This window comes from Eleutherodactylus coqui, chromosome 11 (assembly GCF_035609145.1).
Source record: "Eleutherodactylus coqui strain aEleCoq1 chromosome 11, aEleCoq1.hap1, whole genome shotgun sequence".
NCBI lineage: Eukaryota > Metazoa > Chordata > Amphibia > Anura > Eleutherodactylidae > Eleutherodactylus > Eleutherodactylus coqui.
In genome coordinates this window covers 95977083-96002887 of record NC_089847.1, presented here as the reverse complement: position 1 = coordinate 96002887, position 25805 = coordinate 95977083, and the positions used below count along the sequence as shown (strand labels likewise).

The 25805-nt window shown below is 45.6% G+C and overlaps 1 protein-coding gene across 1 annotated transcript; it reads right to left on the bottom strand.

Annotated features, from left to right (window-relative positions):
- Positions 1 to 466: 466 nt before the first annotated feature.
- Positions 467 to 25098, bottom strand: LOC136582232 (cathepsin D-like). The gene is made up of 9 exons (XM_066583111.1): positions 24959 to 25098; positions 22397 to 22547; positions 13929 to 14052; positions 12850 to 12968; positions 11338 to 11537; positions 8846 to 8968; positions 4770 to 4914; positions 4534 to 4632; positions 467 to 4457 (listed from the first exon to the last, which is right to left on the bottom strand). The coding sequence occupies exons 1-9, from the start codon at positions 25027 to 25029 to the stop codon at positions 4296 to 4298; spliced, it is 1194 nt and encodes a 397-aa protein (XP_066439208.1). The 5' UTR covers positions 25030 to 25098; the 3' UTR covers positions 467 to 4295.
- Between the last annotated feature and the right edge of the window lie 707 nt (positions 25099 to 25805).

Here is a 25805-nt window from a genome sequence, read left to right as displayed (position 1 = left end):
AAAAGGCGACGCTCTCTCGAGTATCACCTTACCGAGTATGCTCGCTCATCTCTAGTGGCGACCTTACCTCTGTAGCTCCAGTTTGGGCACCACTGAGTATCACAGGCTCTGACCTTTGACACGTTGTTTCAGCATCTATTACTGCACTTCCTGTACATGTAGTGCAGACGCTGGGAGGAAGAGCCAAGAAGTCAGAGCCTGCAATACCTAGCGGCACCCACCCAGACTGGAGCTATAGAGGGAAGGTAAAGTGCTTCCAGGTGGGGTTCTTGGTCTTGATGATCAGTTACTATGCAAACATGCTGTAACTGATCATTATAGAAGCAGTCATTGGGGTCTGGGGCTGCCAGGCCCTTCCGACATCAGATGAGAAAAGGCAGACACTTTTTAACAAGATTTTTCTCCAAAAGTGCATCTTAGTTCGAAAAATCCAATACTACTACTAGTAATAAGAATTTTAAAAAGATTAAGACTCCACAAAGAAATAATTTTATTCCTGAGATGTACAAGAGACAATTATTAAGTCAAGAATTCAATATTTACCTACATTTTTTTTTTTTTACATTTCTTTATGAATGCATTAAACTTTAAAGGGGACCGGTCATGACCTTTGAGCCCCTTAACATAGTTTATTGAGGCTCAAAAGGTCAAGGAACGGGAAGAGCCGTTTTATATTCACTGGGCGCCCCATTCCTGTGCATGCGTTCGCTCACGCCGACACGGACTCCTTCTGTGCAGGTATCTTTCATGGAGACGCTCACGCAGAAAAAGCCACGTTGGCGTCATGTATGAACTTCTGAAGAACACGGCGCAGGAGCGGGGCGCCCGGTGAGTATGAAATGAAGTTTACCAATTACCCCATTCCGTGACCTTTGAGCCTCCTAAGCTACATTATGGAACTGCAGGGTCATGACCGGTTCCAGTTACACGAGAATACTGAGTGCTTATTTCACTTGTAAGTGGTTACTTCGTCCACAATTATTAAACATTAATCCAGTAAACCACAAAATTATATTTAAACACACAACCCACACAATTGGTTAGCAGAAGATTTTCATCTTTCATCTAAACATCTTGCAAATCCTTGAATTTTGCCATATCACCTGGCAAAGAGTCTACAGTCAAAAAATTATATATGTTTAAGAGTACTTTTACATGGGCCAATAGTAGTCTGAATAATCGCTCAAACAAGCGATTGTCCCATGTGAGGCCCAAAATAGAGTGGATGAGAGTCGCTCACTTGTCGTCGTCCAGTTTTTAGCCTCAGGGACTGTCTCCCCATGTAAACAGGCAGTCAGTCATTCACCTATGACTGCCTGTTCACTGTGAATAGGCAGTCATTCACCTATGAATGACTGCCTGTTCACTGTGAATGGGCAGTCATTCACCTATGAATGACTGCCTGTTCACTGTGAATGGGCAGTCATTCACCTATGAATGACTGCCTGTTCACTGTGAATGGGCAGTCATTCACCTATGAATGACTGCCTGTTCACTGTGAATGGGCAGTCATTCACCTATGAATGACTGCCTGTTCACTGTGAATGGGCAGTCATTCACCTATGAATGACTGCCTGTTCACTGTGAATGGGCAGTCATTCACCTATGAATGACTGCCTGTTCACTGTGAATGGGCAGTCATTCACCTATGAATGACTGCCTGTTCACTGTGAATGGGCAGTCATTCACCTATGAATGACTGCCTGTTCACTGTGAATGGGCAGTCATTCACCTATGAATGACTGCCTGTTCACTGTGAATGGGCAGTCATTCACCTATGAATGACTGCCTGTTCACTGTGAATAGAGGCAGGGGGGGCTGTAAGAGATCTCTAGCCAGTTCCACCTCCATTCAGTGAGCGATCATCGCTCCAGTGTGAAAGTACCACAGCGATATTTGCTGGGACAGTAGTTGGGGTTCTTTACTATGGGACAACTGTTGAGGCTTTAAGTGCCCAAGTCCTTAAATCTTAGAGGACTGACGCTGGAGTGGTGCCTTTGGCTATAAACATTCAGCCCCCCGCACCAACCCGGGTCTGGTAAGATAAGCACAGACTGGAATACTACAGCTCCAAACAGCTGCATATTTTGGGCCATTGTGCCAATAGCGAGGTCAGCTTCCATCAGCACAATGCAGGTACAGATCTGTCCTTTCTTAAAAAGGCGTCATCCAGGGTTAGAGAAGCCATGGCTGCTTTCTTCGAAAAAGTGCCACCTCTGTCTGTGGCTCATGTCTGGTATTGCAGTTCAGCTGCCATTCACGTTAACGGAGCTGACCGGCAATACCACACACAACCCAATGGACAAGGGTGGTGCTGTGTTAGAAAAACATGGCTGCTTTCCTTCAAACTCTGGATAACCCCTTTAGCATATCCTAACATGTGTGCACAAGATGCGGGTGTAGTTTCTAATCGGATATGCAAGATTTGATTAAATTGGTATAACAAGTTGTATAGTTTAAAAGAGCTTGTCTGAGAACCATCAGTGACCTGGATAGGTCATCAATAGTTGATTGATGGCGATCCAATGCTTGGGACTCACGGCAACCAGCTATTACCTGGCCTGCTGTCGGTGTAGATGGAGCTGGAATCTGACAGATCTGTCCACATTGCAGTGGCCCAGGTTGGTATTGAATGCAATAGGTGCTGTGCCAGTATTACCAACGCCGGCCACTGCAATGTAGACAGATCTGTTATATTCCAGCTGCATCCATACTAACAGCTGATTGATGGGCTTTCCGAGTGGCTGATCAACTATTGATGACCTACCCCGAGGATAAGTCAACAATTGTTTACTTCTTTTAGAACTTGTATTAAAGGGGTTTTCCAGGACTGAAGAATGGACAGATTTTTACCAGGCAAAAAGTTTGAAAAAAGTCTTCCTACTTTGTTCTGGTGGGATCCGTTCCAGTTCGAGACATAAAATAAATGTCTCCTGTACGGCCATTAGTATTATGGCCATCTAAATGCAGTCTAAATCAACACAAAAACTGTGGTGGATGCACTAGGTAATCCATGAAGAATACAGCATTGGGAGCTGGAAGACTATGTTCACACACTGTAGGATGGGCAGGTAGTTTCACTACTACATCAATTTCCCTCAAAAAATAAAGTATATATCTGGTCAAAATCTGCAACAAATCCTAAAACTTGAAAATCACCCACCACTCCCAAATATTCTGGGCCTATTTTAATGTAATGAACAAAAGCATATGAGTCTGCAAAAAAAATGCAACTGAATTAATAGTACCGGTGTCTGGTGGGATTTTTCTGATGCAACTTAAATAAAAATTTGCCAAAAAAGATCTTTAGCCAAGACGGCCCATTTATAAGAATGCAAATGCTTCATGAGGTGCGGCAGTGGAACAGAAGGGCTGTGAGATTATCCCGGCAGTCAAATATACAGAAAGTCCAACCCTTAGGGCAGGGGTGTCAAACTCATTAGCACCAAGGGCCACATCAGTATTATGGCGGTCTTCAAAAAGGGCCATTTGTAAAGTGTAAGACTGTATGTAATTTAACTACTCCTTAAATATATATAATGAATATGGAATGGGATGGAGGTGCACAGAATCCAAGATGGTGCCCGCTCCCTGCATCCTTTAGAAGCCGTGGAGAGTCGGTCCTTCTGAGTCCGGTCTTCACGGGCCACATAAAATAATGCAGCAGCCCGGATTTGGCCCATGGGCCTTGAGTTTGACACATCTGCCTTATAGTATATGTTCACAAAGGGTCGTATTTGCTGTAGATCTACACTTCAGGCCACTGACACACTGGGGTATTTCGGTCCAGGTTGACTCACAGACAGTACATGGACCCATTACAGCCTATGGGGCTATGCAGAGTGCCAATTTTTTCACAAGGACCAACTGTCCACATGAAAATTAATTAATTGCATGTCCTGCTCTTGTCAATATCCCAGACGAGAAGTAGAACGGGCCGTCTGTATATCGAACAGCAAATGGACAGATGTCGTGTGGTGTTTGATACGAGTTGTACTTGAACCTCCTGGGCGGTGCGTCAGAAGCCTCGTGGTGTGGATGTTACCACAGATTTCACCCTTGCATTGCATGGATTTGTACCGTAAATGCTGCAGATTGTCCGGTCCGATAAATCTGCAGTATTTATGTCCCATGTGACCACAACCTTACAGTGAAGCAGATAGAGATAGTGCTTTGGAGAACAATATGCTAATGAACGAGCTGGAGGGCCAAGCTGGACTGTGGAAGGATAGCCTGTAAAACGGATCCAAAAACAAGCAGGGAGTGGCCCCCCATTTGCCAAGTGGCTGATGAAATCACCTCGATTTTGCAAAGCCAACACGATCATTTGCCCGGTCAAAGACAGTATAATATTGGCCAATGAACACATCTCCGATGATCCACAGTGGTCCAGCTGGAGGAGGAATGTCAAGGCCCATGAAGCCACTTAAGCAGATGGTACGGCCAAATTGACTAACCTGAAGAAGAAAGCAGAGTTTATGCCAATGGCTTTTACATTATACTACATGCGATCACACGCCTTCATACACTCACCTTCAGCACATACTGGTCACCAGTCAGGCTGTAGTCCACTCCTCCAAGTCTGAAGGTAACGACAGGCAGCGATGAGACTTTGTCACACGGGAACATATACTACAAAGGACACAACTGTTAGAAGGTGCGGCCTGGAATACCCCCATAGAGCACTATTCTCATAGCCTAGACATGGGCATAGTATGCGGTATGGTTAGATGCTTAGTGGAGGTCTCTATTGTCCGGTCAGACCTTACCTCTCCATGGATGAGAGGAAGGGCCCCAAGAGCTCTCTGTAGGGCAGTGATTTCCTCTACGGGGCCAATGATCAAAGAAGTCCCGGTGTCCACAATAGCCTCACAGCCACCTTTACAGAGAGTCAGCTTGTCTCCAACACCTAATCTGTAAGGAAGCAGAATTACTTCTCTCAAATTAAACCCATTAAGTATAGTGTCTTTGCAGATAAGTCATAACTCGCCTGAACATCCTTACGTTAGATACTACCAGATAAGACATGTAAATCGGGGCCTGTCCATACCACTGTCCCTAACTCGGTTGGAGGGCCTGGCGCAGATGTGTAACCTGTCTAGTTTCTACGCCCAGCTAATACAGCATTTTGCCCCAGTGAGGTAGAAGGTCACCCGAAAGTGGGTCAATGATATTCCTGATCTGTTATTGGGGGAGGATGGGGGCATACTAGCAGGTCCTGCCCCCCCCCCCTCCCTCTGATTAGTGCCAGAGACTGACTTATTCAGGTCACGTTCTTGCACTATATATACTACACTCCCTCCAGACTGCACGTTATGCGTTTGCTTGCCCGCAATGCTTAATTGCTGAAGGGACCGTTATGCATATGCTCTGGGACTGCAGTGTCCTGCGAGACTATTGGAGGGACGTTCTCATATTCATTTAATCCTACCTGGGGGCCCCGAGGACCATGCACCCTGGGGGCCCCGAGGACCATGCACCCTGGGGGCCCCGAGGACCATGCACCCTGGGGGCCCCGAGGACCATGCACCCTGGGGGCCCCGAGGACCATGCACCCTGGGGTGTGCCTCTTCAAACTTGTTGGAAGTCTACCTGTGGTTGGGGCAACCCGCACCTTGAATAAATTGCTGCTTTTTTATGCTAAAAAAGTAATATTGTTAAATTGGAGGCACCCGGAGAGGCCGACAGGAGGGCATGGATCCAGGTGGTAAATTCTATAATTCCTATGTATAAGCTTACATATATGGCCAGGGGATGCCCGGAGAAGTCTGACAAGATCAGGGGTGCGTGGGTGAGCTGCCCTACAGAGGTGTCTGCCTGTGCATTATGAGGGGATACAGTAGAGAATACCCGCTTGACCTAAACTCTGTTTTCTATCCTTTCCTTTTTCTGAAGAGTCGTGCTGTGTTGGAGGTAGGGTGGGTGTGGTGGTGGTGGTGGGGGTTACTATAGTTAATTTTGTTATTTTCGGACTTCAACTTTGGGAGCCCTTGTCTGTAGTTCTTTTCATTATTAATAATTGATAAAGTAAAAATAAAAATCCATAGCCAAGTGTTATGATTTATGAGGAATGAATGCATGTGACTTGAGGAGGAATAAAGCTCTGCATCATTTATCTGCACCTGGTTTGCTGCCATACTTTTCTCTACATACTGAGGAATGAATGCACATATGCAAACAATTGTGCTTTTTCTGTTTTCATGTACTATGTTGTACCAGTATAACAATAGGCATACATATAAAGTGTGCAGGGGGTGCCGGCCCACCTGGGCCCAGGAGCCCCTCTTTCCCATATTGCAAGCCAATACTATCAATGAAGCTTTATAGTTGGGGGCCCAGTTCCAGATTTTGCACTGGGACCCGGCAGCTTCAAGTTGTGCCTCTGAGTTTGACAGGCATTTTTTTGTGCCCGCTGTTTCTGTTTTGTGACATGGAACCCCGCACCTCCGTAATTCTGGCTTCTTTGGGGGATCTTGTTTCTACTTTGTACACTGCAGTAAAAATGAAATGATACCTTTATTCTATGGGTCAGTGCGGTTACGGCAACACAAAAATGTAATTTTTTTTTTCTGCTCTGCTAAAAATAAAATATGTTTGAAAGAAAAAAAAAAATTAAACTTTCTTCCGCCATCGTCTGACAGCTGTAGCTGTTTTATAGTTGTGTTAGGGTTTTTTTTTTTTGTAGGAGGTCTTGTAGTTTTTAATGGGAACCATATTGGAGTACATGTGACCATTTTAACTGCTCATTACATTTTTAACTTGCATAAAGTGTGACCCAAAAAAAAAAAAAAGCAATTCTAGCATGCATTATTGTTTCTGACGACATTTACCGTGCGGGATAAATAATGCCTTACTCTGATAGATCAGACTTTCACAGATGCAGCAATACCAATTTTTTTAAAATTTTGACACACACACACTAATATATATATATATATATATATATATATATATATATATATATACACACACATACACACACACACTTTTCCATATTTATATGTCAGAATTGCTTTCTTTTTATTTTGGTCACCCTGTCTGCCAAAAAATAAATAAATAAAACTCAATAAAAAGCAATTAAAAAGAAAAAAAAAAGTCATAAGTACTCCAATATGGTACCTATAGAAGCTACAGGACATCCCACAAAATAACAAGCCCTCACACAACTATGTTGACAGAAAAATAGAAAAAGTTACGGCTTCTTTTATCATAATAAGACTTTTTTCTGTTCATGTTTACATTATTATTTAGTCCCCATAGGGAACATGAATTTGTGATCACAATATACCACAATCTGACAAGCAGCTTATCAAGCCCCGCCACAGGCTTGGCGTCATAGGCAATCTGCAATGGTAGCCCTGGGAGCCTTCAAAAGGCCCCTGGGCTGCTATTGCAAAAAAAAACTACCATTCTGGGCCTTGGCACAAGCATTCTTTAGGTCCTAAGTGAGGAGAGTGGGAGGGGGTAGCACACTCTGCAGAGGGACATCTGTACATGCAGTCTGAGGAGAATCTAATGCTCCTCTATATGTATACATATTTTATTTCTCAGTTCTTCTAAAGTAACCTTGACTTCATAAAATTTTCCATGCGAACAACACGTAAACACCTGCATCAAACTAACTCGGCGAAGCGGGGTATATCACCTATTATATAAAATATAGAATTTACTTAAACCAAATACTGACACTTTTTGATTTTAAGATTGTAATTTATTCTATTTTCTGTACAGGATTACGGGGGTGACTCTTGTCTGAGCTTTGCCGCAGCTATAAGGACCATGTATAGTATGGAGTGAACGTGATTTCTATGGAGGCGTGATCTGGGCATGATCTCTGCATAGGTTATTGTGCAGGGAGGGGGGGAGGAGGTGAGTTGTTTCCACGGTGTGATCCAGTGTTATCTATATAGGCGTTACTCTTCATTATCTTTATCTTCTTAAGTTCTACAGAGAAGACTATGTGGAAAACCACCTGGAAAAAACAGTGTCAAACTCCGAGCCTGCTGAGCTTGAGAAAGAAAATCTACTAAATAATCTTAAACATAAAAATGTGATTTTTTTTTTTTTTTTTTTTAAGGAGCAGACCCCACCCATTCTAAGAACCTGTGCAGTGAGGGTAGTAGCATATAATCAAACCTTACATAATCAGAAAACTTTTCCAACAAGCAATAGAGGATCAAATCATTCCGTCAGCCAAAACTTGTCCCAAGCTGTTGATTTAGTCAGGATCGGACAATGATGATGATCCAACGTTTATGGGGGCAACAGACTTCCTCAACAGCAGGGAAAAGATCAGGCATATTGGATTTCAACATGCTCAGCCCTTTGTCCCCCATGGGCAGTATGCCGCTACCAGAGTGATCTGTCAGTGATTTTTATCCCCACTGATATTGGGAGAAATTGTCTTACATGCAATAACTGGTGACCGACACACACAAGTGCAGCCTTATGTGTGCTAAGCTGCTGTTAAACTGTCTATTTCCTGCCATGGCCTAGCACTGAGCTTACAAGCCTAAAGTCCCTGGGGGAGTCCAAAATATTTTTTTACTAATTTTCCTCCTCTAAAACCCACGTGCATCACATAGAACAAAAAATATGGTAATGGGCAATTCTCACAGCGGAACCCCCCTCCCACTCCCCAAAAGAAAACAACCCATGATGCGATTCTTCAATCTTGCAGTATCCGTGAAAGCGAAAAACCTGCTTGGAACGAATGGATTATTTTCCAGTGCGAGTTCCATCCGTATCACAAATCAGATGAACTCCCATAGGAAAATAGTTTGTGTAAACCCGTCCTTAGGGGGAAGAAAAACATCACAGTTCAGGCCATCCTGCCGTTACTTACTGGTCCATATGGATCTGCCAGTATGCCTTACGAGTCACATTCATGTAGTTGAAGTCTCCAGTGTAGTATGTTGGGTCGGTGCCTCCAAGTATCAGTTCACCTCCGGGCTCAGATGCGGGGTTCCTAATAAAAAGGATTGAGGACGCATTGGTAAGTAAAGCAATGGCACTGCAGTAAAAAAAAAATAAGTGAACCCTTTGGAAGTACCTGGACTACTGCAGTAATTACTATTAAAATCTGATTGTTATCCAAGTCCCAATTATAGACCATCACAATCTAAGGAGTAACACACAAGTGGTTGTGTAAAGGCCATGGGTGGCAAGCACTGACCCCCACTTAGATGAATGGGATCAATTTTCAGCTGCAGAAACCTCTGCAAAGCATCTGCTGTCTGCATATACCCCATATCCATTACAATTTGTACTAGGGCTGGACTATTAATGGAATTAATTCATTGATTTAACAGCACAATTCTGATATTCATCAGAACAGTGGAATCAACGATATCCCGCTAATTGGGGGCAGAGTTAATATCAGGCAGAGGGGGAAGTAGCAACAGGTTAAGGTTCAAGCTGTCGGAGGCGGCTGGGTGGGTGGAACATGGGTATCCAGCATAGCGCTGGTTGGCTGAGCCTCAGCCAATCAGTGCTGGGCACATCGCTCCGTGGCTTATCGATATACAGCGGTAGAGCCGCACAAGGGGGTGTGGAAACGGGCTGAACAGGATGGACTTTTCTCTTTTTGTCAGACTATGTTCCTATGTCATAGACAGGAGTATTGCCTCAGAGATGAGCAAGGTTCTGACAAAGAACTGAAACGCGTACTCCATTATATCTGTGATTTGCACATTTTTATGAAATAAAGCAGGAAGATTTACACACAATCAATACTCCTGTCTATGAAATTTACTTGCATGAAGTGCCAGAATAATCTGATGGCAAAGACTTGTGAATATACCTGCTAGGAGGAGTGATTCGACCAAGGTGGGACAAAAGCCTTTCTTTAAACATATATGTTCCTATGTCACAGAGGAGAAGTGTGGCTGCGGCAAATGATGGTACATGGGGGTGGGGGGGATTTACTGTGATGGATGTGGGGTCTAATAAAAGGGTGATCAGAATTAAACTAGAGGTACTCAGAAGAATACAGCAAAAGAAAAAAACAAAAAAAAAAAAAACACCAACTACGGGGCAGAACCCAACAGACGTTGGCGTGTACTCAGTGGGGTACAGGGTTTAGATTTCTCAAAAAAAAAAAATAAAGTACCAAATGTCATCAGGTAAATATATGGAGCTGCTGAAGTGTAAGCTAGCTGTACATCACAATTAATGGCCAAGGATAAACATTCACTGGTTTGGGACAGGATTATGTTCCTACCGCTACGGTACAATGTGCTTCTTGTACACGTTTGATGAATTTGTTAGCGCCTCACTGATATTACAGTGTAACCAGCAAGACACGTTCAGGCGGTGTGAGAGCCATCGCTCTGCAGTCGTACCATACCGAGTAACAGATTGGCAGAATCCCTTCACTAGCTACATTATATCTACAATACTAGTCGTGTCCAGCGCCACATATTCCCCTGGTGGCAACACTTGGTACTATATTTTCTCCTTGACAAATCTAAACCCCATACAATACACTCGCCAACTATTATTGGGTTCTGCCCTGTAGTAGTTATTTTTGCTATAGACCTCTGAACACCTCTTTGTGGTCCCTACTTACATTGGGCGGGCTGTGCCGTACATGGGGGAATGTATGTACCCTTGAAGTTCACACCCCATTCTATTGTATAAGTGATGTGGATGCACAGCAATTCAAACACACACACACACACACACGAATTATCCTAAACATTCTGACAATCAGTATACATTAAAGGGGTTGTCCCACTAAAGCAAATTATCCCCAATTCACAGGATAGGAGATAACTTGCTGATCATCGGGGAACAGACTCCCATGCACACCTCCGCGCCGTTCAACGCGAGCCAAGTTCAAGCGCTCCGCTATCTCAATGAAGTGAGGGTGTATAAGTATGGCCGCCCTCGCTTCACAATGCGGTCAGACTCCCACTGATCAGCAAGGTATTTCCCGTTTCATGAATAGGTAATAACTTCCTTTTGGGGATAACCCCTTTAAAGAATCACTGTGTATGTAACTCTCTTAGGAGATAAGAATGCGTCCTGATCTTCTTTCAGGCTATGTTGATATCTGTGCTATTATTTCTGTTGTTCGGCTCCAACAAAGAGGATTGAAGTGTTGGATTCAGCATATAACTGGCAGGAATGGTGTTCGACGGATCCCATTGATTATAATGGGGTTCAGTGGGTTTCCGACACGCCGCCTGGCATTTTGCTGTGCCATCTTGTACCAATCTGTGTCAGAGGCTCCAAACTGAGCTTCTAGCGCAGATGTGAGAAAGACCTGGGCTTGTTTAAGAAAACAAAAAAGCATTTTAATTGTAGGCCATATCACCCGGCCCTAAATCGTACCTGTTCAAATAGAAGGAGAAGACTTTATCATCTACGAGCTTCTGATCCATGATGTCATCAAACACAGTAGGTGCTCCATCCACAGAGATTCGGGGATAGGCCATGCCTAAAATGCCATCAAACTTTGCCGCCACAAATACAATCCCCGGCTGTTTTATGGCTTCTGCAAACAGCTGGCCTTTTATTACAATGCTTCCGATCTGAAGAAGAAAATGAGAATATTTATTCATGGAAGTGGAAAAGACACGACCCATCATGGCGCCAAAAGGTGTCTGAGCAGTGGAAACACACACAATATAGCAGGAACTAGGAGGCAGGGCTAAGATATAACCTTCCTTATGCGCCATACCATAACTCCTTAAGGATGTGCCCCCCCCCCCCCATTTTGGAATGCATACGATATGGCTTGATAGGCACTCTGCATGACAACCTGCAAACCCATAGGCAGAATTGATGGCGGCATTTAAAGTGTTAACAGCTCCGAAAAGCAGCGCAGCTTATCGGAGCTGCTGCAGGCGGTAGTAAGAAACATTGTATGGAATGGGATTGACCCGTGATCTCCCTCTATTCATACCCCAAAGCTGCCGGACGCAACTATATGCCATGCAGCGTTAAGGACCAAGTGCGGCAAATACAGTGCTTGGTCCTGGGCTTTAATTCTGGACGATAGTAGAAATACAGCACAGGATTAACCCTTTGCAATCCAATTTTGGATTCAGGGTTTCCTAGGGGGCTCTCTCTTTCTGCCATTATACAATGGCGCCATCTGCTGGCTAGAGCCAGTACTGCAGTATGGGACATGCTGGAGAGGTTCCCTAACAACAGAGCAGCCAGTAATATACAGTAAGAATACCCTGCCGGACGTCTTCTGACATCAAAGCTGTACAGCTTTGAATCAGAATGTCTTCAGACAGTGGATTTGAAAGGGTTAAAGCCCCTGCTTCTGCAATCATGCAGGAACAGGTCAGGTTCTCGTCTGTCAAACACAGCCAAGGACCTGGAGAAGCTCAGTGAGCGCTATACTAAAAAGTGAAAAGCAGAAGAGTTACTTCCACTATGCAAACCAGCGATCATGTGACCGCCGGGTGCCCTCTGTCACAGCGAAGCTGCATGAAACTAAGCTCCGCCCCCGTCCCTCCTATTGCAAACAGTGGCGAGCGGCGGAGAGAGGGCGGGAGCTCAGTGCACTAGCTCCTGGAACGTCACACCTCCTCCCCTTGCAAAGAGGGGCAGCTTATATATGAATAAGCCCTAAAAACCACAGAAAGGACACACGGGGGAAAAAAAAACAACAAAAATAATTTTGGTAGCTGGAGAAAAGAAATAGGGCAGTAAAACCACCACATGGGTAGAATCCCTAAAAAGTGCCTGGTTCTTAAGGTACAAAACACCCTGTCTTTAAGAGAATGAAGTTGGTATCTTCTAAGACGCTGCCCTGCTTGGCCTTATAAAGTCTATAAAACTAAAGTCTAAGAATAATAGACCAAGAATAGAACGAGTCCTTGATCTTACTGTTACAGCGTCCTGGCTGATGTATCCGGACAGGCTCCCGCTGCCATACTGAATGGAGAATTCTGTACCATTCTTCACATAAGTGGAGGACTTGGAGGAGTCGTACTTCTTGTGCATCCCTGTTACAAGGGGAGATTGGGTTTATTCATTTGAAAGCAAATTCAGTCATATCGAGTAGCAAATCCAGTACTCTATGGTACCAGCAGTAACGCTGAGGTCTTAAAGGGGGTGTATAGGATTAAAATAAATAAATAAATCCCCGCTTCCTTACAAAAACAGCCCCACACTTACCTACAGGCTGCGTACAATACTGCAGCCTAGGCTCAATTACTCCGGAGCTCTACTGCAATACCGGATAGCCCACAGACAGGTGTGGCACTGTTTCTAGAAGAAAGCAGCCATGTTTTTTTCCAATCCTGAACAACCCACTAGAGGAGGGTGTTGTAGGACCACTTGTGTCCAAATTGCAAGATTTAGCAATCTATTTTCATAAAGTGTTAATGGCCAATAACACATTATCATCTTCATTTTCATGTAAAAGGACCTCCAGGAGTTGTGTGCAGAGCCCAGTCTGTATTTAAATACACTCCCAGCTGTGCAAACGGCTGCCGCGACATTCCATTGGGCTCCTGGCAGCTGCCTCCACATTCCTTTGATCTCCTGGCGGCTAGTGTAAACATTGTATTTAATGCTTTTTACTTTACAGCTAGAGATGAGCGAGTATACTCACTGAGGCTAACTGCTCGAGCGAGTAGTTCCTTAGCAGAGTATCCTCCAGCTCGTCTCTAAAGATTCGGGGCCGGCGGTAAGCCGGGGGGGGGGGAGAGAGGGAGAGAGAGATCTCCCCTCCGTTCCTCCCTGCCGCTCCCCACCGGCCCCCGAAGAGACGAGCGGGAGGATACTCGGCTAAGGAACTACTCGCTCGAACAGTTAGCCTCAGTGAGTATACTCGCTCATCTCTATTTTCAGCACATTCAAGAAGTTGAAAGTGTGAGATAAAAGAAGAGAAAAAGCCCTTTAAATGTACAAAACATCATCCGAAACGCATCGGCTCAAACACAGAAAAAGAGTAAACTCACAGCAGGCGAAGTCCAAAAACGAGCAGTGGACCGACGGCACCCAGAGGTTGGAGGACCCGGTGTCGAACACCACCATGAAGTTTTGCGGAGGGGTTCCGATGCCAATTTCCCCATAATACTGGGCCTGACGAGAATGAATAGAACAGTTACATCAATGCACTTAACACAGAAAGGTCCGACAAGCAGCGTATACGGACATTTATCCTTTTCATAGACCGGTTACAATGGAGTCCCTGGCGACATCCACACGGAGCGCTTTTTTTTTTCTTGGTGTGCAACTGCATCAGGTGAAATTAGCAGCGTACGTCAATTCCGCGAGCAAAGTTTGTTCAACTCTCCGCACTGACGCCTCGTGTGAGAATACCCCAACTGCAGAGAAAAATCGGACCCCGGTGACAAGATATGGAACCCATCAGGATGCCAGCAAGTAACTGGTTAAATCTGGACATTTTTCCTGTTTTATATCAATCACAGTGAAACTAGTTTAGAGGTTGGCGGTGCATGAAGTGACCACGTGGGCTAGGAAGGGGACATAGCTGAGCCAAACTCCAGCTATCAGTGGTCCGCTGTGTCCGTCCGCCCCGACCAGGGACACTTCTCTCATCTTCATGGACTATTAGTACTAGCAGCAAAGACTTTAATGTATTAGCTTACTAATTAATATCCATTAACTCAGGTCACAAAGGGTGTGTGCATACGGGTCGCAGCCTGGAGGTCACGCATGCTCTGCCAGTCCGCCATGGGTATCGGAGCGCCTCCTACTATTGAGCTGGCCTCCAATGAGAATCAGCGCAGTATAAGAGTCTGCTCCCCGCTAGACGTGTCTGGTGTCCATGAGAAGGAATCAAAAGAACAGCAGGGGGCGCCATAACAAGTATCTTTATATATGGTACTTAGACAACTGAAACCAGTCCTGTTGCGTATGATCTAATCATGAATATTTAACCCCTTTACTCCCATCCATTAAAGGGGCCTTTTCCCGATGCATAGGCCTTTTCACAGCGTTACTTCAGAAGCCTGTCACGGGTCACCTGAGCCAGGGGAATAGGGGCTCAGATGTTTAATGACAGCCAGGCTCCAGCTATATCGATGGGACCTGAGAAACAGATGATAGCAGCCATTTAACCCTTTACATGCCACAGTTGACGTTACCATGGCATGTAAAAGGCTGAATGAGGGGGGGGGGGGGGGGGCAAGCAAACGTAGTGACATTAAAGTCCTCTAGTGGAACAACTAATTAAAAAAAATACAAATGTCGAAAATAGCTAATATTGCATATCTCACAAAAAGAAAAGGAATAGAAAGTAATCAAGAAGTCATATGGATCACCAAACGGTACCATTAGATAGTACAACTCGCACAGCACCATGTTAGAAGTATTTGTATGTGGCAATAAAAAAACCAAATAAAAACATCTTTTTTTAACCCTTTAGTCACCATGCTATAGTCTTTTTACCTCCTGCCGTTGCAGGACATGTATGGAGGGAGATAGCGCTGCTATCTCCTTCCATACACCGCAGGTGTCAGCTGTTTATTACAGCTGAAACCTGCGGGCAACAGCCCCGTTCTGCCGATTGGGACTGTTAACCCTTTAAATGCCGCTGTCAAATCTGACAGCATCATTTAAATCTCCCAAATGATGCTCGGGGGTCCCGTACGGATCCCCGTGGTGAGATCAGGGGAGCCGCATGGGTGTCATGGCAGCCGGGGTCCTTCTGAAAGGCGCCAGGGCTGTCATGGCAGAATGCCTATCAAAATGCAGTATGATGTAATGCTATCGCATTACATCATACTGCATAAGTGATCTAAGCATCGCTAGTTGTGGTCCCCCAGGGGGACTGAAAGAAAAAGTAAGAATAAGAACAATAAAGTTTTACTTATTATTTGTTTTTTTTAAACGTAATAAACGTTCAACCCCCCCCCCCCCCCCGACATATTTACAATTTTAAAAAATCTAAATAAACAAAAATACATATTTGGTATCGCTGCGTCCATAAAAGTCCGATCCATCAAACTAATGCATTATTTACTGCGCAAGGGGAACGTTGACAGAAAATAAAAAACAAAACAAACACTGTTACCAAGAAAAAAAAAAATCTAAGAAAAAGCGACCAAAATGTCCTATGTATTCCAAAATGGTACCAACGGAAACTGCAGGATGTAACGCACAAAATGAGCCCTCGCACAACTATATTGAAGGAAAAACAAAAAGGTTATTGTGCGCAGAAGATGGAGACAGTAAATAATTTAAAAAAATTTAATATCTTAAAAAAAAAAATATCATATATATATATATATATATATATATATATATATATATATATATATATATATATGTAGTACAGCGAAATAAAAACTATACAAGTTTGGTCTCGTACTAATCGTACCGACCCATAGAATAAAGTTATGTCGTTTTTGTTGCAGTTTGTGCGCCGTAGAAACAAAACGCACTGAAAGATGGTGGAATGTCATTTTTTTCCCCCATTTCTCTCCACTTAGAATTTTTTTAAAAGTTTTTCAGTACATTATATGGTATAATAAATACCGTAGCATTATTGGAAAATACAACTCGTCCCGCAACAAACAAGCCCTCATACAGCGACGTCGATTGATAAATAAAGAAGTTATGAATTTTTAAAAAGAAGGGGGGGGGGGGGGACAAAAATGGAAAAAAAGCAAAAAAAAGTGTGGTCACTAAGGGGTTAAATACAAATTTGCAAAAAAATATCACCATAATCAAGTCTATCGCATAGTGAATGCCGTAAAAAGGACAAAAACTAAAAAACATGCCAAAACTGCAGATTTTGTTCATCTTAAGTCTTTAAAAAAAAAAAAAAGGAATAAGAAAGTGATCAAAACGTTGCGTTCTCAAAATGGGATCATTGAAGACTAGAGCTCATCCCGCCAAAAACAAGTCCTCCCTGCGCTGGAAAAATAAAAGTTCTAAAATCGCTCTTGGTATGCGGCCAGAGAAAAGCAAATCTTTTATCCTCCGCCCGCTGGGACCCCCATTTTCCTCTGTATAGAGTAGCGGCTGAGCATTGCAGCGCCATTCCCTTCAGTAGGCCACGGGCGGTCGAGTTCAAGTGCCCGGCTATTTCTGTCAGTCCCACTGAAATGAATGGAGCGATAGTGCGCATCTCTGACTGCAAGGCCATTCATTCAGGGGCCTTTGGCACTCCTAATTGTGATCGGTGGGGATCCTAGCAGTTAGAACTTCACCAATCAAATAGCTATAACGTTGGCACAACCCCTTCCAGCACCAGACACTGGGAGTAGGTACATCATACTACAACTGCTTGCAAATCTGATTCTCCCATTATAACTGGGTAGACATTACAGTAGACTCGAGGAACCAGTTAGACCGTTCACGGCTGCTGGAGGAAAGTATAAGCAGGAAGACTGGTGTCAAAAGCCAGGAAATGATCACATACTTCTGAGCAACAGAAGACTGTTACATAAGGAGATGTGGACACTGAGGAGAACACCGCAGAGAAGCAACAGCTTCCGCTGACCCCTTACCGTACAGAGCATCTCCGCTCTCAGCGGGTTATAGGGGCCCTTCACGTTACCGTACAGAGGACCTCCGCTCTCAGCGGGTTCTAGGGGCCCTTCACGTTACCGTACAGAGGACCTCCGCTCTCAGCGGGTTCTAGGGGCCCTTCACGTTACCGTACAGAGGACCTCCGCTCTCAGCGGGTTCTAGGGGCCCTTCACGTTACCGTACAGAGGACCTCCGCTCTCAGCGGGTTCTAGGGGCCCTTCACGTTACCGTACAGAGGATCTCCGCTCTGAGCGGGTTCTAGGGGCCCTTCACGTTACCGTACAGAGGATCTCCGCTCTCAGCGGGTTCTAGGGGCTCAGTGAATGAAGGTGCAGCGCGCTGGGCTTCCATCTGGCCATACGCCTCCATTCACAGTAAACAGGCAGTCATTCATAGATGGACGACTGCCTGTTCACAGGGGCCGATCGTCGCTTGATTTTCATCGGTTGTCCTTCCAATCATGTGGGCATTTATACTGAACGATTGTTATTCAGATTCCCGCAGTCCAGCGAGGGTCACAATGACCGTGCAAACGGGCCCCAAGGATTATTTTAGAAACAACTTTTGTTTTCTTGTCTTTTTAAAGTGACGAACTTTAGCAACAAAAATGTCAAAAACATCCTGTAACTTATGAAGCAACTTTACCACTTTTTTGAACCTCCATACATTTCCAACGCCTCCTGCCCCAAAAAGTGCTTACACACTAGTGCAGGGTTCCCCAACTCCAGTCCTCAGGGACCGCCAACAGGTCAGATCTTCAGGATTTCCTCAGTGTTGCACAGGTGATGTAATTATTGTCGGTGCCTCAGACATTGCCACAGGGGCTCTTACCATAGGAGATCCTGAAAACATGACCTGTTGGTGGTCCCTGAGGACTGGAGTTGGGGACCTCTGCTCTAGTGCACGCTGCAGGTAGATGCTGATTGGAGGGCAGCCCAGCCCATACAAGATGGATTCACTTATTAGTAAGTCGGTAGACCTTTCGGGAGTTCCCCAGTTATTTCGGATCTATATATTTCTGGCCCCGGATCAGCGATCTGTTGGGCTCCTCAATCACGTGATGATGTGTCGTTCATAGCAAGAAGATGACATGTCTATTCTTCACCGTGCACCATACATCATCACATGGGATGGTAACCCTAGAGCAGCGGGGGCACTGACTCTCCATGGCTTCATGAACACACCAGGACATATGACTATAGTAGATTCATATCAGAGAATTAGGATTTTCTGCAAAGATCTGAACCAAAATCCACATCACACGGTGCAGATTATTTCACGGCCTACATCTGCTATGTGTGAACGCAGCCTTAATCGTTGCATGCTAGATTTCTGGCATATAAAGCCACAAATTATGGCACGCAATAATTTGCAACTTTTGGCCTTTTAATCTCGGCCCCTGAAACGGTTCTAGAAGAGGGTGGAGCCTCGCTGGCCAATTGGATTTACTGTAGTTTATGCCAGTACCCGGTGTAAGTTATAGCTGAAACATACGCCAGCTAGTAGTATACTTGGGTGCTGCCAGATGTGAGGAGTGTACGCCATTTCCCCGAAAATAAGACCTACTCCGGAAGTGAGCCCTAGACTAATTTTTGGGGAGGCTTGAAATATAAGCCCTACCCTGAAAATAAGTCCCAGTTACACTACCTTAAAAAAATAAACTAAAATAAGAATACATTACCTATCAGGCTCGGTCCAGATCCCTCCTGCTGCTCTCTAGAGGGTTGGCGTGCTTCCCGTAGTCCTCAGCCACTCGTACAACATCACTTCCTGGTTACGGGGTTCATAAACCCAACCTTCAAGAGGCGATGGCTGGGATTGGCTCCTCGATCGCTGCTCAGCCAATCATTGCAGCGCTGGATGAATCAATGCAATAGCTGTGATTGGCCGTGGCTCACCTAATTCATAAAACCCACCTCTATAATTCGTTGGCTGTTGATTGGTTCTTCTAGCGCTGCTCAGCCAATCAATGCGGCGCTTGATAAACCAATCACAGCCATCGCATTGGTCCATTCAGCGCTGCATTGCTTGGTTCTTCAACAGCTGTTCAGTCAGAAAGTTATGTTGTATGAGCAGCCGAGAACTGCGGAAAGTGCATCCCAGCTGTGGAGAGCAGTGGACCTGGGCCGAGCCTGCTAGGCAAGTATAATAAAACCTTCCCTGAAAAGGTGGCCTAGTGCCTCTCTCTTTAGGTGCAAAAGTTTATAAGACAGGGTCTTATTTTCAGGGAAACAGTATTAAGAGGCTCACACTTCTTAAACTATGTGTCGCACTCACACCGGTGCAAAGTTTACTTAGTCTGAAATGCCAGTCTACATAAGCACGCTCCATCATTACATATCACTTCTGTGCTTAGGGGTTTCCACCGACAAAAACCTAAGGCTGGGTTCACACGGGACGGATTTCCTGCGGAAATTCCGTGCGGGAAATCCGCCCATGGCTCCTCATCCCGGGATTAGCCAGTCACGTGGACGAGATTTTTCAAAAATCTCGTCCACACAGGGTGGCCAATCTGTCACGGCAAAGCCAAGCGTAACCGGCGATGCTGCGGCTTAAAATTCTGCGCCGCATGTCAATTCTTTTTTTTCCCCGTAGAAAGGAGAGGCGCCGCAGCGGAATGCCGACAGTAAAACCACTCTAAAACCCAGGGCAAAATGCCACGTGTTTTGAAGCTGCGCTCATCCTGCGGAAATCTTACGGTTTTATGGTGCGGCCAAACCGCAAGATTTCCGTCCCGTGGAAACCCAGCCTTAAGGCCCATTTAGACACAAGGATTAACGCTCAAAAGATGTCTTGTGAGACAATCATTGTGTCATTTACAGCACAAGATGATCGCTTCGCTTGTCTTCTGCATCCAGCTGTTCCCCGCTCTGAGCGCCCGGCTGTTGTACATCCAAGCGCTCTGAGCGGAGGGTACAGAAGACAAGCGTGGTGTCCCCGCTTGTCTTCTGCATCCAGCTGTTCTCTGCTCGGTGTGCAGCACACTGAAAGACAATGATGAGCGACGGCTTAACGAAAACTGCACGATGTACGTGCAGTTACACACAGCGATTATCGCTCAAAAGATGGCTTTGAGCGATAATCGTTGTGTCCAAATGGGCCTTTACAAGTGGACAACCATTCGAAACACTAAACACTTAGCATATGGCAGCAATGGTTTATCAGTGGGGGTCCGCTGCTCGGGGCCCCCATTAATTAACTGCTCTCAGGGTCAGTGTGCTCATTCATGGAGTTGACTTCTGCAGGAAGCAGACGGCTTCATTCCCCCTGCACTGGTCAGGATTGGTATTGCAGGCTTTAAAGTGAATGGCAACTTCGTGTGCAATATCAAACCTGGCCACTGCATGGAAACGGAGCTGTCTGCTTCCTGCAGAAATCGCCTCATGCAGGATTGTATCAGCCCAATGAACAGCTGATCGACAGGAAGGGATTCAAGGGTAACATCCACAAATGGTTTGTCTAGAATGAAAAGTGTCTGTCAATCTTCCAGAAACAGCACCACATCCGTCCGTGGGTTGTGTCTAGTAATTTTGTTCAGATACAGTCACTTGCAATACCAGACATGGCCCATGAACAGATGTGGCGCTGTTTCTGGAAGAAAGAGCAGACCCATTTTTCCTAGCCCTGGACAAACCCCTTTAATCTTTTTGTTTGCTGCCACTGAATAACAACTTGTTTACATTCAGAGGCTGCAGACCCGGTAAGTGGCGCATCCCCTCAGCTGAAGAACGGATACAGTTATATGCAGTATACACCATGCTCTGCGAGCTAAACAGCCGGAGCACAGGCGGACACACTGCAGCACACCACCACTTGTGCTGCAGATGTATTCAGCACAGAGGATTGCTCCAGACATGGGACAAAAGGCCCATATTGTTATGGACTGTATGCAACCTTGTGATGCGAAGTCATGTGACCGCCGGCTCCAGAAGTCTTAAAGGGAACTGCATCACAATATATATTATATATATATATATATATATATATATATATATATATATACACATATACACACAAATTAAAATTAGATAGTGAAACATTTTCAATTTTTCTTATCTATTTTCAGATTGTAGATTTTTTTTTTCTATTGTCTGTAGACGACTACAGGGGCGGTCATCTTTCCTGGACTGCAGCACTAAGAGGTGTTTTACAGCAGCCTCATAGTCCGTAGAAACAATGGACAGGAGGAGACTCATTGAATTCTATGGGAGAGTGTTGTAGGCATGTTCTCTGATGGGTCACTGTACAGGGGAGGAGGTGAGCTGTGACCATTGTCCCCCTTCCTCTGGCACTCATGGGCTTAATATATCAACTGACGCGTGCTTAACATGTGATGTGTATTACCGCTTTCAAATTTTGGAGTGTTTCATTCTTTTGTATGCCATGACTAAGAGCGCCAGCGCTTGAAACGCCATGTGCCGTCACCACGTCTGTCATTTTTATGGATTTATAAGGAAGTTGAACTTTTTAGGAAGTGCTGGGATTTTTCTCTATTTTTGGATCACTATAGATCTCTCCAGTCAGTGTGAGAATTACATCAGTCTCCCTTTTTTATAATATTAGCTAGGAACATTAAAAATGAAACAATCACACTAAACATTGTTACGTTTGTACAAACCAAGGAAGCGACCGCCTCCGGCTTGGTCAAACATTCCTCCCACAATCCTTGGTGCTCCCACTGAAATGAATGGAGGGGCAGCATGCATGCTGCTTCCTTCACACAGGGGCCTCTCAGGATTAGTGGAGGTCCCAGTGGTCAAATCCCTACCCATCCGAAGGTTAGCCACTATCAAACGCACAGGGGATAACTTTCTATCTTGGCACAACCCCTTCAAGTGGCATTTTCCTTTTTTGTACCAATAGCTGGGGTACTAAGGTTGTTTATGGAGTGTACAGAGGGTAAGTTAGGCATCGCCACACTTACATCCAGGTAGTTGAGCAGCTTCTCTGGCGTGGGCTCTGTGCTAGCAGGAAATCCGGGGTAATATTTGCCTTTAGTTCCAAACCACTTCTGCATGTCATCAACAGCGCCAGCCATAGTATGGCGGATGGTCGGCATCTTCTTCAACGGGATCCTGCAGAGAAAACAGCAAAGTCAGACAAAACAGGGTTAAAAACAAAAGGAACTCTTTAACTTTGCATTACAGGGTTTTTGGTCCAATGTAACTAAAGCTAACAAGCTCAGCATCTTTAGGATGCACTTCGGGATTCAATGCCTCACTATTTGTAATACCTCCTCTTGTGAACCTTGTCCCGCTTACTTGTATCCAGTCTGGGGATCCTCTGCAATCCAACAGATTACAAAATAACAAACAGGACGTTTCCAGCGCTTCCCCTTCAACATAACCAGAAACTACAGTTTCTACTCGGTTAGCATTAGAGATGTTGTCTGGAGCCTTTGTTGATTCACGCTATCCTCAGGATAGGTCATCAGTAGTTGATTGGCCGGGGGTTCCCCCCTTGGCATCAGCTGGTCACCTGACTCGCTGTCGACGTTGCAGTGGCCCGTTTTGGTACTACAGGCACAGCTGCCATTCAATTCAGCCGAAGCTGTGCTTGTAGTCCAGCACTGACAGCAGTGCCAAGCGATCAGCTGATCCGCAAGGACCCCACACGGCGGACCACCACTAGTCAGAACCTATCCTCAGGAAAGCTTAGGTCATCAATAGTAAAAGTCCCGGACAAGCCCTTTAAACTGGTTTCTCTGCTATAAAAAACGATGGGGAGAATACTGCCAGGACAAGAGCGAAGGGCCCCGTGACTAAATAAAGGGGTTGTCCCAGAAAAATGACTTACTCTCTATCATGTGGAAAGGGGTAAGTATCTGACCGGTGGAGGACCAACCGCTACACCTCCACCAGTGAGGAGAACAGGGGTCCCCGAGGGTCCGGAAGGAATGGAGCAGTGGCCATGTGTGCACAGTTGTTTCCATGGGGCTTCTGGAGACAGCCGAGCGCTCATACTTGTGGGGGCCGTTCTTTTACACCACAGTAGTGAAGTATACATGTATAATAATCAGACTATATTACGCCAGCCATAAACCATTTTCATGTGCCTTAGTTATGGGCAGGACCAGTTCTTCCTCGTGATGAGCTTCACGCTAATTACCCCATCAGACAACCTGTGCAGACCTGCAGACGGGCGGGCAACCTTGTTATACGCCCTCAGTATCACTCGCTGGGAGGTCACCAGGCGGACTAGAAGCATCAGCATGCCTACAGCACAGCAGCATAACACTCCTTATAGTGATACATTGTTACCTTCCTGCAGACAGAATGAGAAACTCCCCGCCGCTACTATTGTAACATCTTCTGGGAGGACGGGTGAGGAGTCTGGAATGTCATTATTATAGGGGCTTCCAGGACTTAACCCATCATGGAATACAATTGAATGGGAGCCGTACCTGCATTACCACCACCGGCCACTGTAACATGGACAGAGCTGTCCGCTTCCAGCTCTGTCGGTAATGACAGCGGGCTCGACAATAGCGGATTGTGGCAAGTGGCAGACGCCCACTGATCCACTACTGAGAAGCTCCCAGAAAAGGAGTGGAATGCCGAGGACTCGCTCCTCTAAGCCCTCTGCTGCCCCGTGTAACCCCCGCCGATGCTGACGGCATTCCTGACCATGGCATTACCGTCTGTGAGCCGGCCGGCGCCCCCGCACACTAGAGTTTATGTACTGCGAATGACCCGTCTGCTCGCTGTCGGACACGCACAGTACCGTTTGTTTTTACCGTATCTCCTGCGCCGTCACTGAGTGATGCGGCAGGTACCCGCTGGCTATATGCCATGTTAATTGCGCAAGGTCTGCGGGTCAGGCGGCCTCCATTGACTCCAATGCAGGCCGTCCGCACAGAATCCGTGGCTACCTAGAGCATCTCCGCTCGCGGAAAACGCAATTCGTATCGGTGAGCGCAGAAGCGGTTTTACGTGCTTTCTAACGCCCGCGTTTTGCCACGGATTCCGCAATTGGAACCGTCCCGTGTGAGTGCGGCCTGAGTAAGGGTGAACGCAGACGGCCGGGTCAAAACCCGCTGCGACAATTCTGAATACACGGTGTATTCGCGGGCTGAAATACGCTGCCGCCTTGCCTTTTTCTACCCGTCGGCAGTCTTATAATTCACAGAGGCACGGCGCATATTAAAAAAAACATACGAATTCGCATTGATTTTGCACGCAAAAACTACGCAGGAATCCTGAGATTTTGGCACATATTTACGCCCGTGGATTTCAATGGTGCATAATCCGCAGCAAGATCGGCCATTTTTGGACGCACAGGCGGACTCGGACACCGTCCGCTCGGACACACAATAATGGTTTACTGTAAACGGACGCTTCAGTCCTCCCTCGCCGACACAATTAGCCCAATAATAAAAAAAAAAAAATTAGGGCAACCAAGTCCTAGCAGGGCATTCTGGGAGTTGTAGTCCTTCAGCAGCTGTTCACCCCGCCGCCATGTCTATATACAACCCGCTCCTCCTCACCTGACGAGCGCGGTCCCCGGCTCTACCAGCAGAGAGCCCAGCAGCAGCGTCCACAACAGCGCAGAGTCCATGGCGGCTTCCTTACAGCAGTCCGGACACAACAGAGCAGATCAGCAGCCTCTTTCCGCACACACGTGACCGTCACCTGACCTGCCAGTCACCTGACCAGCTGACGCACTCACCACACGGTGTGCTCTCCAGCGCCCTCTGCCTGTTGTAGAAGGTTCTGAGCATGAAGCTTTCCCGCTCAATTTCTATGTTCCATTTATTTTTACCCATTGGCTTCAAGGGGGGGTTCAATAACACAAAAAAACATGAATGCTGCCCTTTTGCTTCCATTCTGCTTGGCTGTATTTACATGGGTGATTTTCACTCACGAGTTCCGTCCGCCATGTAGCGATATGTATGAAACACGCACACGAAAAATACCTATATATTCACATGTACATTTTTTTTTTGGACAGATATAAAAATGGCCGCATGTCCTATTTTTGGGTGTTTCCTCACTAAGAATTGCCCTTTATTGTCAATGGGTTCTTCAAAAAAATTGCATCGCCCTTGCATGCCGTGCGATTTGTCTACGAGCGCGCTTCGATTTTTTTTGGCACTGAAAGTGCTTGTTTTTTTTCATGCACGTGAAAACTGCAAGGACGCAGGTATGAAGCGCTTTCTTTGGAACGCTCGCATCCGAAATCGCACGTGTTAGGGTACAGCAGGCGGAGAATATTTCTGTACGTTTTTCGAACTGAAAAATTGGTTAGAAAAAGCTTTTTTAGACTACCGTCACACAGGCGAGTGCGATATCAGGCCGGGGTTCTCAGCCCAATATCGCACTTAGCATTTAACC